General features: G+C 40.1%; 2 protein-coding genes across 7 annotated transcripts in view; one reads left to right on the top strand and one right to left on the bottom strand.

The window, feature by feature from the left end:
• Nucleotides 1-17,873, top strand: part of NEXN (nexilin F-actin binding protein) — a 58,064-nt gene continuing 40,191 nt past the window's right edge. For 2 of the 5 annotated variants that reach the window (XM_058303308.1, XM_058303307.1), the window contains exon 1: nucleotides 462-674. In XM_058303308.1, coding sequence (XP_058159291.1) covers nucleotides 477-674 — 198 coding nt within the window. In that variant the 5' untranslated portion in view covers nucleotides 462-476. Of the gene's footprint in view, nucleotides 242-461; nucleotides 675-17,347; nucleotides 17,429-17,873 lie in introns of those variants that run through there. The other 3 variants (XM_071217330.1, XM_071217329.1, XM_058303310.2) reach the window with 3 other exon arrangements.
• The window catches only part of FUBP1 (far upstream element binding protein 1), an 87,381-nt gene continuing 73,851 nt past the window's right edge, over nucleotides 4,344-17,873 (bottom strand). The window contains exon 21 of one of the 2 annotated variants that reach the window (XM_058303326.2): nucleotides 4,344-4,999. In XM_058303326.2, the coding sequence (XP_058159309.1) occupies nucleotides 4,987-4,999 (13 nt within the window). In that variant the 3' untranslated portion in view covers nucleotides 4,344-4,986. The remainder of the gene's footprint in view (nucleotides 5,000-17,873) is intronic. The other variant, XM_058303313.2, reaches the window with a different exon arrangement.

The following is a 17,873-nucleotide window of genomic DNA, read 5'->3' as shown; positions in this document are numbered from 1 at the left end:
ACTCTTTGGAATTAAAGATGGGAGCCAAGAAAGGAGAGCAACAGACAAGTCGTCCGGGATTGATGCCCCACGCTCTCGCTAATAAAAGAAAAGTTGGCCGGAGGTCCATGCTTCGTTAGAAGATAATGTGACTTGGCTTCTTGCTTGGAAACCAGGACTTGTGCAGCCGCTGAGTGAGGTGGACCCCAGCCGGCTGCGGCTTCGCAGTGAAGCCCGTCCCGGCCTCACTCCGCTCCCGAAGGTGAGGCAGCCTCCCTGCGAGCGGCGCGGCCCAGGTGGGGGCAGGCCCGAGTTAGGGGTCAGTTCAGGCACCGAGCGCCGGGTTCCCGCGGAAAGTTGGCAGCCACCGCCCCCCTCGCCTGCCTGCCTCTATCCCCACCCTCTCCGGGCGAGAATGACGGAGGTGGGGGTGATGGGGGTTGGGGAACTGGCCGTGTGTTCTGGAACAGCTGCAGCCGGCTCTGGGCCCGCCTGGAATGCGGGAACAGGCTGCGCACCAGGACTTTTATGGAAACTTGCTGCTGGCGGCGGCGGCGGCAGCCAGAGGGCTCCCAGCGGCTGGAGCAGCAGCGGCCGCCGCGGAGGCTCCCAGACCCCTGCGCAGCCCAGGTGCAGGACGCGCACAGCCTCGCCGCGCGCGCGGAGGACGTTCGCTGCCCGCCGGCTCCCGGCTGGTGAGGGGAGTCGGGAGAGCGTGGGGCCTGGGTGGCGGGAGAACTAGGGGTCGGTCCCCGGGCGGGGCGGCGGCTGCTGGGAAGAGTTCCCCGCGCTCGGGCCCCGGGCGGGACCCGCCGCAGCCCCGCAGCGCGTCCGGCTCGGTCCAGCTGTGGCACCACGCGGGGCCCGGACCTGAGCCAGCCGTCCTTCCGAGCCCGTCCTTCGGGCTGGACGCAGCGCGGGCCCGGGTCTGCCTCGCTGTCCTCTCCGAGTTAACGGGCCTCCAGGGCTTGGGGTTGCGATTTCCTTGCTCGATTCCCCTGTTCCTGCGCCGCCTGAGCTTTATCAGTTGAGTTTCGAGTGCTTCATTTTTCTCCTACCGGGAAGGCGCACTTGTGAGCGGAGTGGGTCCCAGTCCCTTAGCTACACACCTGGGGTCCGGATGGGTAAAGTTCAGTCCTGTCCCGGGAGAAGTGCCCCTGCCGCCGTCTCGGTCTGCACCAGCAGTGCCTGTTATTTTTAAGAGAAATCATTCCTGACCTGTCACTGTGGAGGCTGGGGAGTAAATGTTATTTAAGAGCCTATCATTTACCCCCTCCTCCAATCTGTCTATTCTTCGTGATTCTGCCAGAGATGGGATGCTGGGAATTGAGGAGCTAGTGCTAGAAATTGGAGTGAAAAATGTAGTCACCCCTTGAGACTTCCCCTATTTGCTTTTTGAAAACGCTGAACCATTTCAGCTGTGTTCATAAATGGCAAAACGCTCTACAAATGCTAAAAATTTATTATTATTGGTATTTGTGGGGAAAAATAAGTTGAAATTATTGCAATGACTTCGAGATCTTCGTTTCATATTTATTAAAGGTCCACAATAGGCAAAGAGAGAGTTGGGGGGAGAGAGAGATAAAAAGGTAAAAATAGCATCACGCTCTGTCCTAACAAAATGTCTGTCCTTGGGAGAGAGGCAGGTAGAGAAAAGAAGTCACAATAAGAAAGAAAATAGTTCTGTGACTAAAGCAATGGGAACATCATTCATCAGCTAAATTTTATTAATGAATTCATGCAACGAGGTCCATTCCCCTGCCAGTCATAACATAACTATGTCTTTGGTAGTGTGATTAAATAAGTATTTATATCATCTTAGTCACACGTTATTAAGTGGACACAACCCCCCCTCCCAATACTATCATACCTTTTATAGGATAAATTGCTGCCGTGACAATATTCAGAATGCACATAATTCTCCCAAATTCTCTTGAGTTTTGAGGTAATGGTAAGGTAGAAAATACATAATTAATCAAGTGAGGGAAAGAGTTTTTTTCTTTTGGGGGGGGTGAGTAGATTCTGTATAAATGAACTGTGGTAATTTAATAAAACTGATTAAGTTTCATCCTCACAGTTACTAGCACACTGTTTTTAAAGATGTTTTATATTTTGACTAATGCTTCTTAGGAATAATTTAAAGAAAAATTTGTGCAGTTCTGCATTTTAAAAAATGTGCCAACAACTCCCTTAAAGAGCAAAAAAAAAAAAAACACCAAAAACCCACAACAGAATTCTTTTAAATACAGTGTTAAAAAAATGTGTGTGTTGTGTGTGTGAATCCTGTACAGTATGCATGATTGTTCTTTAAATATTTGAAATAAAAAAGAAAATATACTGTATAGCTTTATGGACTGTATGCATATCTGTGCTTTATACACTTTGATGAAGTACTATGGCTATAGTCACAGGAGAGCTAACAATGTCATTCAATTTTAATAGAGAAGATTTACATTTTTAAATCCATTTTAAACTGAAAGAAGTGAATAACAATCTTTTCTGCTCACCTTAAAATGGATCTATCCTATTTTTGAAAATTTGATATGTAAAATTCATCATTGTCAAAATATATGTCATCTTGACATGACTATATATAGCATCAACAAAGTGACTACATTATGTAGGTTTTTTGAACAGTACTTTTCCCCTGAAATTTCACTTGAAATATTTAGGTTAGAGTATCATTAGTGAACAAAATGAAAACTGAATACATATATTTGAGAGAGATTGATTGGGGATTTTAGATTGCTTAGAACCTGAGTGGCATGAAATGACATCCTTCTTTTAGGAAAAAAAATAAAATCTACCAACTATCTTTTGAATACGGTAAAGGCAAAGAAAAGTGTTTAAATTAAAATACTGAGGATTGTGTAGATCTAAAAGAAAGAAAACAGTGCAGTGAATGTAGAAAAGCATGTAATAGACGGGCAGATGTCAAAAATTTCTGTAGGAAAGAGGACTCAATATATTTTATAGTATGTAGGCCACACAAAAACTATTATAGTAGACTACTTAATAATTTGGTAGGAAAATGGCCTACAAACTTCTTAATTTTACACATTTTTGTTTATATTTAACCCATCTGTGCTCCATATCACCTGTATAGTTTCTTTCATATTCCTCTTTCTTCTGGCTTTATAACTGAATAGTTTTCTCTTACCTGTGCACACTTGAAATTGTTTGGCATAAGTTATGGTGGTGTATATTCTAGGATGGATGGATATTTACCCAGAAATCTACTTTATTTAAATTTTTTTGAAGATTATTTATTCAATCCCCCCTCCTTGCGGCTTATTCCTTTCTTTGCTGTCTCTTCTGTGTCCATTCACTGTGTTTTTTCTGTATCTGCTTGTCTCCCTTTGTTGCGTCATCTTGCTGCTCCAGCCCTCCGTGGTGCACAGGTCAGCTTGCCTTCACAAGGAGGCCCTGGGACAGGAACCCAGGGCCTCCCTATGCTAGACAGGAGCCCAACTGATTGAGCCACAGCTGCTTCCCAGCTTTATTTAATTTTTAATTGTAAATTTATTTTTATTGCAAAATAAATGCAACCATATTATATTTCTGGTTAAAAATTATGAGGAATGGAGAATGCAGAGGGCTCTCAAAATCTGACATACCTCCTCTTAGTATTTTGATATATTTCCTTTTTGCCATAAATAGCATTTTTTTTCTTATATTGTCATCTCAATGAAACAACATATGTGAAAGCATCTCATGCATTGCCTACCATATATTAAGTGCCCAGTAAATGGTTCTTTTCTTTTCCTTCTCTCTCTCTCTCTTTAAAAATATATATTGCTTTTCATCCCTCTTTTGCTCTCAGATTAGAAGACAAGTGGATTGGGGTTCCCTAGGCCAGGTTCTGAGGTGGATGAAATATGCCTCCTGCCTTCTTTTCTATAGCGCTTAAAAATTGCTTTATTTTACATGAAAATATGGATTTCCAGTCTCCTTTGACAAATGAGAGATATGGGCAAAACTGGGTCCACAGTCCTAAACAGTAACAATATCTTGGAACTAGGTAGTGGCTTCCACTTAAGACAGGGCACATGCTCTACAGTTTGACATATACTTCACCATTCCTTATTGTTTACTCCTTGTTATCCACCACTCATTGACATTCCCTGTCTGATCCTAGACACTTGTGTCTGCAGTCTCCTATCTAAGTATTAGGATAAGTCTGTAACCATGGTATGATGGAAAGTCTGCTGGCTGAGGCATTAGGAACCAGGGCTTTAAATATTGTAAATATTTTTTTTATTAGTGATTCTTTTAAATAAAGAAGTCATAGAGTGGGGAAGAACAGATTAGCATTCATTAACTAGTTAATTGTGTCAACAAGAGCTGAAAGGGACCATGTATTGCTAGCCCAAACAAATCAAATATTTTATTTAACTTGTGGGATTTTAGATAGCATAGTGGAGATATTTCTGAGAAAGAAATATTTTACAGGCTCTCTTAACTAATTCTTCTTCCTCCCCATCCTAGAAGTGGTTAGGAGAGTTTTGTGACCCCTAGAACTTGGCCATGAAGAGAGGTTAGCTACTATTTTTCTGCCTCCCTACCCCAACAACTTGGTTTGGAGGCAGCAGCCTGATCTTCCCATTCCCAGCTGTGTCCTTCAAGGAAATGCCATCTTCCATCTGCAGAGAAGGGTGAACAGGCCCAGACTCCAGCAGTTTCCACATCCATTTTCTTGGGAAGCCAATTTTCTGAAGCCCCAGGTTTCTGGTTGTTCATGATAGCTACTTTAATGTAAACCTGTAAACCTACTCCCATTTTGTTTTTTCTATTATTATTATTATTAGTTAGGTTTTGTATGTGTGTGCTTCTATATAATCAGGACTTCCTTTGGAGATATCAATAATGAGTTTTATTTTGGCTGATACTAGATCAGACAATTTTCTTGTTTTCTCTTTGTCATTCATTCACATAATTATGTGTTGATGGGGAACAGATGTAGCTCAAGTGGTTGAGCGTCTGCTTCTCATGTATGAGATCTTCGGTTCAATCCTCCGTCCTAAAAAAAAAAAAAAAAAAAAAAATACTAAAGATATAGAGAGGAATAGAGTATAGTTCTTACCTTTTGGGAGCTCATAATGTGGTAAATGGACTTTGAATAGAGTCACATGCAGTCAGATGAATGCAAAGTATCATATATTATTATTCATCTCCCCTGAGCCTAAGACCGTGCCTCGCATATAGCAGCAGCTTAATACACATTCACTGTTAAATGAATGGACTAATGTGTCACCATGTATTGTCAATTCCACTTCTAAAATGTGCCTCCCAACTTTTCATTCCTATTGCCACTGCCCAATTTCAGGCTTTTATTTCCTCTTGCCAAGACCATTGTACTTGTCTCTCTCTAGTCTTTCCCTACATGACTCAATTTTCTGCACTGCAATCAGAGTCTCTCTCTCTTTTCCTTCTTAGAATGAATGCATATTTTATTAAGCCACTGTTCTACTTAAAAAATCCTTTGCTGGTCCCCCATTACCTCTAGGATCACGTCCAAACTTTTTCTTTATATGGCATTTAGAGATCTTCCTAGCCAGTCTTTATAGTTTTACCGTACATTCACTGGACAACTTATAGGTCCCCAAATTTGCAGTGGGTCATCAGGCATTGATGGGTTTTGCTCATGTTGGTTCTTTTGCCTGGATGCTTTTTCCTCCTTTCCACTTTATGAAATCCTACATATCCTTCAAAGACTAAGTCAAATGTCACTGACTCTATGATAACTTCCTTAACTACAACCCTTCCTTAACCCTACCATAGTCTTTTCTATAACTTCCATGGGTCTATAGCCCTGTACACATACTGCTATTATACAACTTACTACTTTGTATTATAATTACCTGTAATCCTTTCTATTTCTTCTACCAAAACTACTTGATTTCAAGGGATATCTTATTCATTTTGTGTCCCATTCCCAGGCATAACACAGTAGATTCTCCTTTTCATAGAAATACTGTACTGTAAGTACAGACCTGATCTATCAAATTAGAAAATCACCATTTTCTAAAGGTTTTTTTAAATTTATCTCCCCCCCACACACACCCCTGTTGTTTGTGCTTGTTGCCTGCTCTCTGTATCTGTTCATTGTGTGCTCATGTTCTTTTCAGGAAGCACTGGGAACCGAACCTGGGACCTCACATGTGGGAGGGAGGCACCCAATGGCTTTGAACCACCTCCGTTCCCTGCACATTTTTTTGATAAATTATGTATAGGCTACAGTAATTCAGGCTACAGTAATTCTGCAATATTTCCTATTAAACCTCTGATGGGTACTTGGTCATCTTCATTTAATAGAAATGCTTAATATGCTAGAATGGCATTGCTAAATTCCTTTGTAATCCACCTTTGTATTTTGAGCAAACTCTTGTTGATGAAACTGTTCAATTTATCTTTTGGTCAGTTCATTGTTACCATTGTTCATGTTAACTATTCAACTGGGATCTTAGACACCGGAAAACTGCTGTAAGGCTGAATTGTTGTGCTGCTGCTGCCCCTTGAAGGTGGCCAAGGACATTGCATCTGCTCACTAAAACAAGAAAAAGCACTTCATGCTAGATTAAAGAAAAGTCTATGAGATCCCAGAAATAAAATCCTTTGGCACTGAGGCTGTTAAATATAGGAATTAAGTTGTTAAACCAATCTCCATTTAGCATTCTAAAATTTGGTGAGGAATCTTTCACTCAACTTCCTTTCTAGAATGAGAACCAACAAGATTTGATAGGATCTTTCTTTTATCTAATTCAGCAAGTCTCAAAGTGCGATCTGAGAACCCCTAGTAGTCCCCAAGACCCTTCAAACTTCCATGAAGTCCTTCCTTTTCCAACTACATATCGGTATGAAGCCATATTTTCTTCATATACTTTAATTAAAAAACATATCGAAATAGTTTGAAGTCAGAAGCAGATATGAGAATGTACTAGTCTTTTGTTTGTTTGTTTGTTTGAGGTTCCAGAGCTGGGGATTGAACCCAGGACTTTATATGTGGGAAGATGGCACTCAACCACTGAGTCACATTGGCTCCCTGAGTTGATTTTCTCATTTGTTTGTTTTTTCTGGTTTGTTTTTAGGAGGCACTGGAATCGAACCTGGGACGTCCCATGTGGGAAGCAGGTGCTCAACAGCTTGAGCCACATCAGCTTCCCTATCAGTCTTTTATTAAGCTGTAGATATTAAAGAATTTGCAAGAATGTAAAACAGTGCCATTCTGCTTACTAATTATTTTTATTTTGTAAATATAGTTTTCATTAATAGGTTATATTGATATATCATAGATTTGTTATTTTAAGTGACAGAAATATGTTTGAAAATTTTGTTTCAATTTATAATACATTAAATATCTATATATGTATATAATCCATATAAACCAAAGTTCTCTAGAGTCTTCAGTAATAGGCATCCTGTGTTCAAAAAATTTAGGAACCAATGTTCTAACTCATAGCCTTTCTTCCAGCAAGGGCATTTTCTTGAATATCACAGAACTTATTTTTATAGGCCTTTACACACTTTCAGATGTTACTCTTTTTTTTTAAAGATTTATTTTATTTATTTTTCTCCCCTTCCCCCCAGTTGTCTGCTCTCTTGTGTCTATTCGCTGTGTGTTCTTATGCAACCGCTTGCATTATCTGGTGGCACTGGGAAACTGCATCTCTTTTTTGTTGCATCATCTTGCTGCGTCAGCTCTCCATGTGTGTGGCACCACTCCTGGAAGGGCTGCGCTTTTTCACACGGGGCGACTCTCCTTGCAGGGTGCACACCTTGCATGTGGGGCTCCCCTACACGGGGGACAGCCCTGCATGGCAGCACTGAACTTGGGCCAGCTTACCATATGGGTCAGGAAGCCCTGGGGATTGAACCCTGGACCCTTCATATGGTAAACGGATGTTCTGTCAATTTAGTCACATCCTCTTCCCTCAAATGTTACTTAAATAAGTATTTTCTAAACTAAAAACGTAAGCCTTATTATATATATATTTTTTAATATTTATTTTATTTATTTATACCCCCTGTATTAGTCAGCCAAAGGGGTGATGATGCAAAATACCAGAAATCTGTTTGCTTTTATAAAGGGTATTTATTTGGGGTAGAAGCTTACAGTTATGGCCATAAAGTATAAGTTACTTACCTCACCAAAGTTGGTTGCCACATGTTGGAGCAAGATGGCTGCCAATATCTGCTAGGGTTCAGGCTTCCTGGGTTCCTCCCTTCCCAGGGCTTGTTTCTTTTCCAGCTCAGCTGCTCTGTTTTCTCCACAAGACCAGCTGTATCAGGCAAATGGCTCATCTCTCTTCCTGAGGCCTCTGCCTGTGTTTAATGGAGATTTCTCTCCTTCCTCACCTATCTACTTCTCTGTGTGTTTACTTCCTGGACTCCAGGATCAAAACTCCAAACTCTGTTCTCTGTCATGTCTTTTCTCTGTGAGTCCCCACCCACCAGGGGGGCAGGAATGCAATGTCCTCCTGATGTGGCCCAGTCAAAGCCTTAATCATTATTTAATTAAGTAAAAATGAAACCTCTGAATCCTATATAATCTAATATGCTCAGAGGACAGACCAGTTTACAAACATAATCCAATATCTATTTTTGGAGTTCGTAAACAATATCAAACTGCCACACTTACACAGCCCCCCTCTTTGTTTGTAGTCACGGTCTGCTTTCTGTGTCCATTTCCTGTGTGCTCTCTGTGTCCATTCATTTTCTGTTTAGGAGGCACTGGGAACCAAACCTGGGACCTCCCGTGTGGAAGACAGGTGCTCAATTACCTGAGCCACCTCAGCTTCCTGGTTTGTTGTGTCTGTCATTGTCTTTCCTCTTTTTTTGTTGCATCATCTTTTTGCGCCAGCTTGCCATGCCTGCCTACCATGCCTGCCCACCACGCCAGCTTGCTTTCTCCAGGAGGCACAGGGAATCAATCCTGGGACCTCCCATATGGTAGGCGGAAGTCCAATCACTCGAGCCACATCCACTTCCCTATTATATTTTTTAGTAACTATTTTTTCATCCCATCTGAACCATGAGCCCTATGATAACAGATATTTTATCCTATTCATCTTTGTATATGCAGTACCTTAAATGTGTCTAGCATATTATATAAAGATATGCAATAAGTGTTTCTTGGATGAATATTCCTTTTAGCTAATTTTTTCGTCTTTTCTCATTCAATCTTCTATTATACTCATCAGTTCTAAATTTATGAAATAACATGCAGACCTACCTACTGTATGGCACATAATATTCAGTTATTAGTCTCTTCTACTTTATTCAGTATATAGGCTCTAGATCTTCCTTTAGTTGTAGTTTTAATTTTTTTCCTTGTATTTTATTTAAAAATGAAATTTAATTTTATAATTGACTTCATTAAATGGAATTTACTAGTTTTTTTTTTCCCAAGTGAGTAGCTACCTTAAAGTCTTCCCAAAGGAGAATAAAGGGCAAGAGTTTTGATTCTGGGCATAATTCTGAGTGGATAGAAGGATGCATTGAATAGGGGCTAGGATATAGTGGTACAGCAGGAGTATGATTTGGAGCATCTATAAAATATTTGTGTGTTATGATAAAATAGGTGTTATACAAAATAATTAAAACATACTATTGTTTAAGACAATGGAAAAACCTGGTAATTGTTGAAGCTCACAGTGATGGGTGTATGGGGGCTCATTATATTAGTTTCTAATTTTGTGCATGTCTGAAATTTTATGTAATAAAAAATTAGAGAAGATACATTAGACTTACATGTCTGAGATGTTTAACAAAATTAAAAGTTTAGAAGTTCATGCCAGATACACCTAGAAACGTAGAGGTATCAGGGACTGAAAGAGAAAAAACATCTATGCTTAGAGTGAAGTGGAGAAAATCACCATTTCTATTAGTTTGGGAAAATACTTCACTGGTGAGGGAAAAAAAGTGGTTTAGGAATAATCTTGGAGGTAGAAAGAGACTGTTGGATACTTTGTCTAGTTGAAAGGTTGCAGGAATGGGAGGAGACAAGGGGTAACTCAGAGAGTCTGATGAAAGCTGCATAAAAGCTTTCAAGGCCACATAAGAATTTTAACTCTGATCTGTGATGCACTATGCAATTAATATTTTCTTTCTTTCTTTTTTTTTTTTTAAAGATTTACTTATTTATTTCTCTTCCCTTCCCCCCACTCCTTGTCTGCTCTCTCTGTCCATTTGCCGTGTGTTCTTCTGTGACCGCTTCTATCCTTATCAGCAGCACAGGAATCTTTGTTTCTTTTTGTTGGGTCATCTTGTTGTGTCAGCTCTCTGTGTGTGCGGCGCCATTCTTGGGCAGGCTGCATTTTCTTTTGCCCTGGACAGCTCTCCTTACGGGGCGCACTCCTTATGTGTGGGGCTCCCCAGCGCGGGACACCCCTGCATGGCTGGGCACTCCTTGCATGCATCAGCACTGCGCAGGTCCAGCTGCACATGATCAAGGAGCCTGGGGTTTGAACTGCGGACCTTCCATGTGGTAGACGGATCTCCCATGTGGTAGATGGACGCCCTAACCACTGGGCCAAGTCCACCACCAGCAATTAATATTTTCAGAGTTGGGGTGATAGAGTAGAGATAGAGAGCACAGAGAGGTAGAGATTGCAGTAGTTGAATGGACAGTCACCAGGACAGACCTGGGTGAAAGTAGAAAGAATGGTTGCTAATAAATAGAAATCAAAAGAACCAGGGCCAGGAGTTACTTTTTTGAACCTATTTTTATTAATAATATATTATTTAAGTCATTATTCTGATAATAAGTATAAGTTAGGAGTATTAGAGGAGAAAACATATTAAAACAGCTGCATTATAGTAACTAGGCTAACTTTACGTCCTCCTCACACTTGAATTCTGGTAGGTATTGAAAAGATTTGATAATCTGAAAATCTTTATCAGGATTCTGGAGGAACAAAAACTGTTAAAGTGAATACTTTGGATTTTATAGTCTCTCATTTCTAAGTTTGTTAATCAAAATTACAGTGATACATGCAAATATATATTTGAAGAGTATTTCTGATAAACATAAAATTGAACTTGAGCCTTTCTGCTAAATAAAGCAGGAAATTCCATATAACTTATAGATCAGTAAGTGAAATGTTGACTAATAAAATATGTAAAAAGCATGAAAGTGGGAGGAGATTTTTAAAAATGAGTCAAAGATTGAAAAGATATTTGAAATTTGAGAACGCTTTTAAAGGATTAATTTCAGAATTCTCTGTAAATGTCCAACAGAAGATTTTAAAATATAGTACAGACAGTTCATTAAGAGAATAAAAGTGGAGCCGAAGAAACGGATATTTCACACTTGTCAGTTTTGATGATTAGTGCATGGATATGAAAATCTTTCCATGATGGCTTTTGGGAGTTATTTTAAATTATAATTTATTATGATAGGCAGTGAGCCAGACACTGGAAGGTAACCAACCCCCTATAATCTGGGAAGAGAGCATAACATCTACTACATGTACAGATGAAAATCTGGATAGAAATAAGAGAAGTACAGAATATGGGTTAGGAATGGAAGTCATTGATTTTAGGTTCTAAACTGGAAGGTTGGGGCCTTTTGATGCAATATCAGGTGTGGCCAATGTTAGAGCCCTACCTGTTAACTGCAGATGGCAAAGCAGACTGGACCATTAAAGATCCTGTTCCAAGCCTTTTATTACAGTCTTTGCCAAGAGACTGTTGAGAACAGGCACAAGCGTCTGTTTTATTCACTACTCTATACTCAATACTTAGCAGAGAACCTGGCACATAGTAGATAATAAATATTTGTGTAATATAACGGCATATTCTATTTATATCATATCCCTGCATAATGATAATAATACATTATACTCAGACTACACTTAACTGTTTATAAAGTGCTTCACTTTGAAGCTGGCAGGGTTTACCCATTCAGCAAACAATTATTACATATGTTTTCTTTATGCCAGTCATATGCTAAGTGCTTGGGATACAGTACCTTACAAAACACAGTCTGTACTCAGAAAGAGCTCACATTCAGGTAGAGGAGATGGTCAAGAAAGTGGTTCATTACAGTACATTGTGGTAAGTGCTATGATCAGGGTAAGCACAGGGTGCTATGGAAGCTCACAGGAGAGGCACCTAACCCAGTTTCATGGAGTCAAGGAAGACTTTCTAGAGAAAAATGACAATTTAAAGACTAAAGGATGTGTAAGAGTTAGGTAAGCAAAATAGGAATAAGGGAATGGGAAGAAATTCAAGCTGAGGGAGCGAGCTGGGCTAAATCGTGAGGCATGCCAGTATTTCAGTATGGGTATAGAATGTGAAGAAGAGATGATGCTCAGGAGGTAACAAACTATCAGAGCGTATTAAATATCTGAAGAAAAGTGGAGGGTGAGAAGAAAAGATCAAAGACTGAAACATCTAAGAGGTGGAGAGAAGAAAAGATGCCCTCAAAGATGATTCCCCAAAAGGAATCATCAGAGACATGAAAACAGAGTGTCATGGAGCCAAACAAGAAAAATATCAAGAAGGAAGAAGTGACTGATAGCATCAGATATGACAGTGAAATTCAGAAAGAGGGAGCTGTTCATTTTATTTTTCATTATAGTGAGAAAAGATTATGCCTATTTTACATATGAAACAGAAGTTCATAGAAGTTAACTGATAGGTCCAAAACCATACATCTAATAAATGGCCTAGGCAGAAACTATAATCCAAGTTTTCTAAATCCAGTGGCTCACTTTGAATACTTTGCTAGAAGATTGCAAATTTATTTTTAAATAAATTCTAAGATATTATTCTTGTATTAATATTTTTATTTCAAAAATTGACTTGTCTCAATTTTTATATCATAATTCCCATCCCACTATATATAATTATGATCATTTATATATTGAGCAGTATAGTGGCTTGATATGGTGATGAATTCCAAAAATAGATATTGGATTATGTTTGTAATCTGGTCTTTTACTGGGTGTGATTAAGTTATGATTAGGGCTGATTGGGCCACGTCATTTGGGCATTGAGTCCCTGCCCCTTGGAAGGTGGGGACTCACAGATAACTTGGCAAAGGACAGAGTTGAGGGGTTTTTGATGTTGGAGTTTTGATGTTGGAGTTTGATACTGAAGCCTCAAGCTGGAGCCCTGGGAAGTAAGCTCACAGGAAAGAGAAGCCAGTCCCAGGAAGAAAGAAACCTTGAACCCAGAGAGAAGCAAGACCCTGGAAGGGAGGAACCCGGGAAGCCTGAACCCTCACAAGTATCGGCAGCCATCTTGTTCCAACGAGTGAAAATAGACTTTGGTGAGGGAAGTTATTTATGCTTTATGGCCTAGTATCTGTAAGGTCCTACCCCCAAATAAATACCCTTTATAAAAATCAAGCAATTTCTGGTATTTTGCATCAGCACCCCTTTGGCTGACTAATACAAGCAGATTTTATGCTTTATACAAGGAACAAGGTATGGTTCCTTTGTTGGCTGATAGAGAGGGAGGCAGTTTTGGCAGAGTTTAAGGTATATGTGTCCTTCTGGGAGGAAGAACATGGAGAATTTAAGACACTCTGGAGTTTGGGAAGCGGATGTGCTCAATTGATAAAGTGTCCACCTACCATATAGGTAGGGGTTTAGGATTCCATACCCAGCGCCTCCTGGCCCGTGCGGCGAACTGGCCCACGGGTGGTGCTGCCATGCGCAAGGAGTGCCCTGCCATGCAGGGGTGCCCCCCGCATAGGGGTGCCCCATGTGCAAGGAGTGTACCCCGCAAGAACAGCCGCCCCGTGCGAAAAACGCAGCCTGCCCAGGAGTGGCGCTGCATACATGGAAAGCTGATGCAGCAAGATTACGAAATAAAGAGAGACACAGATTCCCAATGCTGCCTGACAAGAATGCAGGAGGACACAGAAGAACACACAGCGAATGGACATAGAGAGCAGACAACAGGGAGGGGGGGGAAATAAATGAAAAATAATATAAAATAAAGACACTCTGGAGTGAGGATGGGGAGAGGTAGTAGGGGCCAGAAGAGAGAGGATTTAAGGAAACTGAAAAATTCCAGTTGCAGTTTAGAGAACATCATGGCTCCATCATTAGCTAAAGGTCAGTGTCTATGATACCCTTTCACAGTGTGTTTGATGGGTTTATGATTTAGTGTTGAGATTCACTAAAATGTGTGACATTCAACTAATTAAACATTTTACAGAGTTCATATCATGACTTTGTTGGAATTAGCTACTACTTTTTATTTTTTTTAAGATTTATTTTTTATTTATTTCTCTCCCCTTCCCACCCCCCACCCCCCGCCCCTAGTTGTCTGCTCTCTGTGTCCATTCGCTCTGTGTTCTTCTGTGACCGCTTCTATCCTTATCAGTGGCACCGAGAATCTGTGTTTCTTTTTGTTGTGTCATTTTGTTGTGTCAGCCCTCTCTGTGTGTGGTGCCATTCTTGGGCAGGCTGCACTTTGTTTTGCGCTGGGCAGTTCTCCTTATGGGGCACACTCCTCACACATGGGACTCCCCTACGTGGGGGACACCCCTGTGTGGCACAGCACTCCTTGAGCACATCAGCACTGCGCATGGGCCAGCTCCACATGGGTCAAGGAGGCCCGGGGTTTGAACCGCGGACCTCCCATGTGGTAGGTGGACGCTCTATCCATTGGGCGAAGTCTGCTTCCCTACTTTTTAAAACTCTTATAAAACCAAAATTTCTCACTGCGATACAGCTAAAAGTGATTTCAGCTAGTCCAAGAGTACAGTGTTGAACTGTGTTCTGTTAAGAAATTCATAAGCTTCTGTACGTTTGGCATTTAGTCGAACGATAAGATATATACACGTTTCTAATCAAAGCAAAGGAGTACATGATGATACTACATATGAATGAGTCCATTAATGGAAATCTAAATCAAGATCAACTGCATCTCATTTAGTGCCTAAGAATCACTTAATAACCTGTCTACTTAACTCCAGGTAATACTAAGAGAATAACTGTTAATGTGTATCAGTTTAAAAGAAAATAAGCTTGGTTAAATAAAAAGTATACAGGGAAGTGGACTTGGCCCAGTGGTTAGGGCATTCATCTACCACTTGGGAGGTCCGCGGTTCAAACCCTGTGCCTCCTTGACTCCATGTGGAGCTGGCCCACGTGCAGTGCTGATGTGCGCAAGGAGTGCTATGCCACTCAGGGGTGTCCCCATGTAGGGGAGCCCCACACACAAGGAGTGTGCCCTGTAAGGAGAGATGCCCAGCACGAAAGAAAGTGCAGCCTGCCCAGGAATGGCACCGCACACATGGAGAGCTGACACAACAAGATGACGCAACAAAAATATACACAGATTCCCGTGCCTCTAACAACAACAGAAGCAGATAAAGAAGAACACGCAGCAAATAGTCGCAGAGAACAGACAACTGGGGCTGTGGGGAGAGGGGAGAGAAATAAATCTTTTTTTTTTTAAAAAGTGTGCAGCTCACATGGGGTAAAATATCTGTCACTTAACCAATACCTTGTTCTACTGCCAGTTGCAAGCTAAAGATTACAAATTCACCCAAGTAGAGAGTACTATCAATATGCCTTTTAGGCCTTACATTGTATTCTAGTTTCTATTCAACAGTATCATCTTTCTCAAATAATTGGATGAAATGTTCTGTTGATTATAGTAGAAGGTAAAACTTTTAAGTTATTTGGTATTTTCTTCCCAGTTGTATTGATTTCTAGGCATCAGCATAATGTAATGGATAAGAATGTGGACTCTATAATCAAACTGTCCAGAGTTCTTTTATATATATTAGAGAAATTGTAGGTTTACATAAAAATCATGCAGAAATTACAAAGTTCCCATATACAACTCCCCCATACATGGAGTCTTCCTTTTTATTAATGATTTGTATTAATGTGGTACCCTTGTTACAACTGATGAGGTAGTAGTATTATAATTATAATAACTATAGTCCATAGTTTACATTAGGGTTCACTGTTTATGTTGTTTTTTAAAAAATTATTATAGTAATATATACAACCTAAAGTTTCCCCTTTTAGCCACATTTAAATATATAATTAGGGGAACAGATGTGGCTCAAGCAGTTGAGCACCTGCTTCCCACATAGGAGGTCCCAAGTTCGGTCCCCGGTGCCTCCTTAAAAATAAAAAACAACAAGCAAACATACAAAAATGCCAACTCAGGGAAGTCTGTGTGGCTCAGTGGTTTACCACTGGCTTCCCACATAAGAGGTTCTGGCTTCAATCCCTGCTGCCCCAGTACCCAAAACACACACACACACACACACACATATACATTTAACAGGTCTAAATTACTTCACAAAATTGTGCTACCATCACCACCATCTATTACCAAAACTTTTCCATCACCCCAAACAGATATTCTGTACCAGTTATCCCAGGTCCACCACTCATTATTTGTATGGTCTTGAACAAGTTATTTGACTTTTCTAAATCTCAATTTTCCCATCTGTAACACCTGATGGATGATTTCAAACTCTTTTAAATAAACTCAAGAATTATTTTTGTATTTAAATTTATCAAAATTGATAATACAGCTTGTCAAAGTTTTTTTTTATAAGAGAGGATTTGATAATATTATTTATCTTACAGGGCTGTTGTGGGGAGTAAATGAAATAGTACCTGTTAATGACTTAGCACCTTGGCTGGAACATAGTAAAAGCTCAATAAATTTTACCTTGGATTATCATCATCATTAATTTTATTCATATTGTGGTCAAAAGATATATTAATGAGATAGTAGGTTTAGATAAGACAATATAATAATGATGTGGATCTGAGTTCTTCCCTGTATGTTAATAAGTCAACTGGAGTCAAATTAATACCTTTAACTTGGTTTAACACCAAGGAAGGAGAGACCCCATAGAGATCAGCAACCATCTTGCTTCAATACATGGCAGCTGACTTTGGTGAGAAAGCAACCTTGAGTTGGACTCTTCAGGGCCTTGTAACTGTAAGCTTTTACCCAAATAAATACCCTTTATGAAAGCCAACAGATTTCTGATAATTTGCATCAGCACTCTTTTGGCAAACTAATACAGTGACCTTATTTGGAAATAGGGTCTTTATAGATGTGATCAAGTTAAAATGCGGTCATACTGGATTAAAGTGGGTTCTGAAGGATAGGGAAATTTTGACACAGACCCAAAGGGAGAATACCATGTAATGAAGGAGGCAGAGATTGGAGTGATATGTACACAAGCCAAGGAACATCAAAGAAGCAAGGAAAGACTCTTCTCTAGAACCTTCAAAGAGAACATGACTCTGCTGAAATATTGATTTTTTTTTTTATGGAACAATAAACCCCTTTATTGTGAGCTGCCTAAAACACTGATTTTTATACTCCAGAACTCCTGAACTGGTTTTTTATTTGTTTGTTTGTTTAGGTACCGGTGCTGGAGATTGAACCCAAGACCTTGTATGCGGGAAGCCAGCACTCAACCACTGAGTCACACCAGTTACCCTGAGTTAGTTTTTTCATTTGTTTGCTTGTTGTTTGTTTTTTGTTTTTAAGAGGTACTGGGGACCGAACCCAGGACTTTCTATGTGGGAAGTGAGCACTCAACCGCTTGAGCCACATCTGCTCCCAGTTTCTGTTGTTTTAAGCCATGAAATTTGTGACAATTTGTTCCAGCAGCCCAAGGAAACTAGTGTACCTACTAATGTTAGGTGGTATTATAGAGTTTTTCACATATGTTATCTTATCTAATCCTAGTGAGGAAGCAGCAGAGCTGGAATTTGGATTTAGGTCTGAATACTAAAATGTGGTAATCCAAGTATTAGTATGGGAGAAGAGGAAACAGTGATCTATAAGATAAAGTTTGAAGGAAATGTTCATAAATCTTGACAATCTACTAAATTTTAAGAGATGAAGAAGAATGATTCAGAAATAACCCCAAGGTCTGAGAAAGT

Source organism: Dasypus novemcinctus, chromosome 9, assembly GCF_030445035.2.
Source record: "Dasypus novemcinctus isolate mDasNov1 chromosome 9, mDasNov1.1.hap2, whole genome shotgun sequence".
Taxonomy (NCBI): Eukaryota; Metazoa; Chordata; class Mammalia; order Cingulata; family Dasypodidae; genus Dasypus; species Dasypus novemcinctus.
This window is presented reverse-complemented; position numbering and strand designations above follow the sequence as displayed.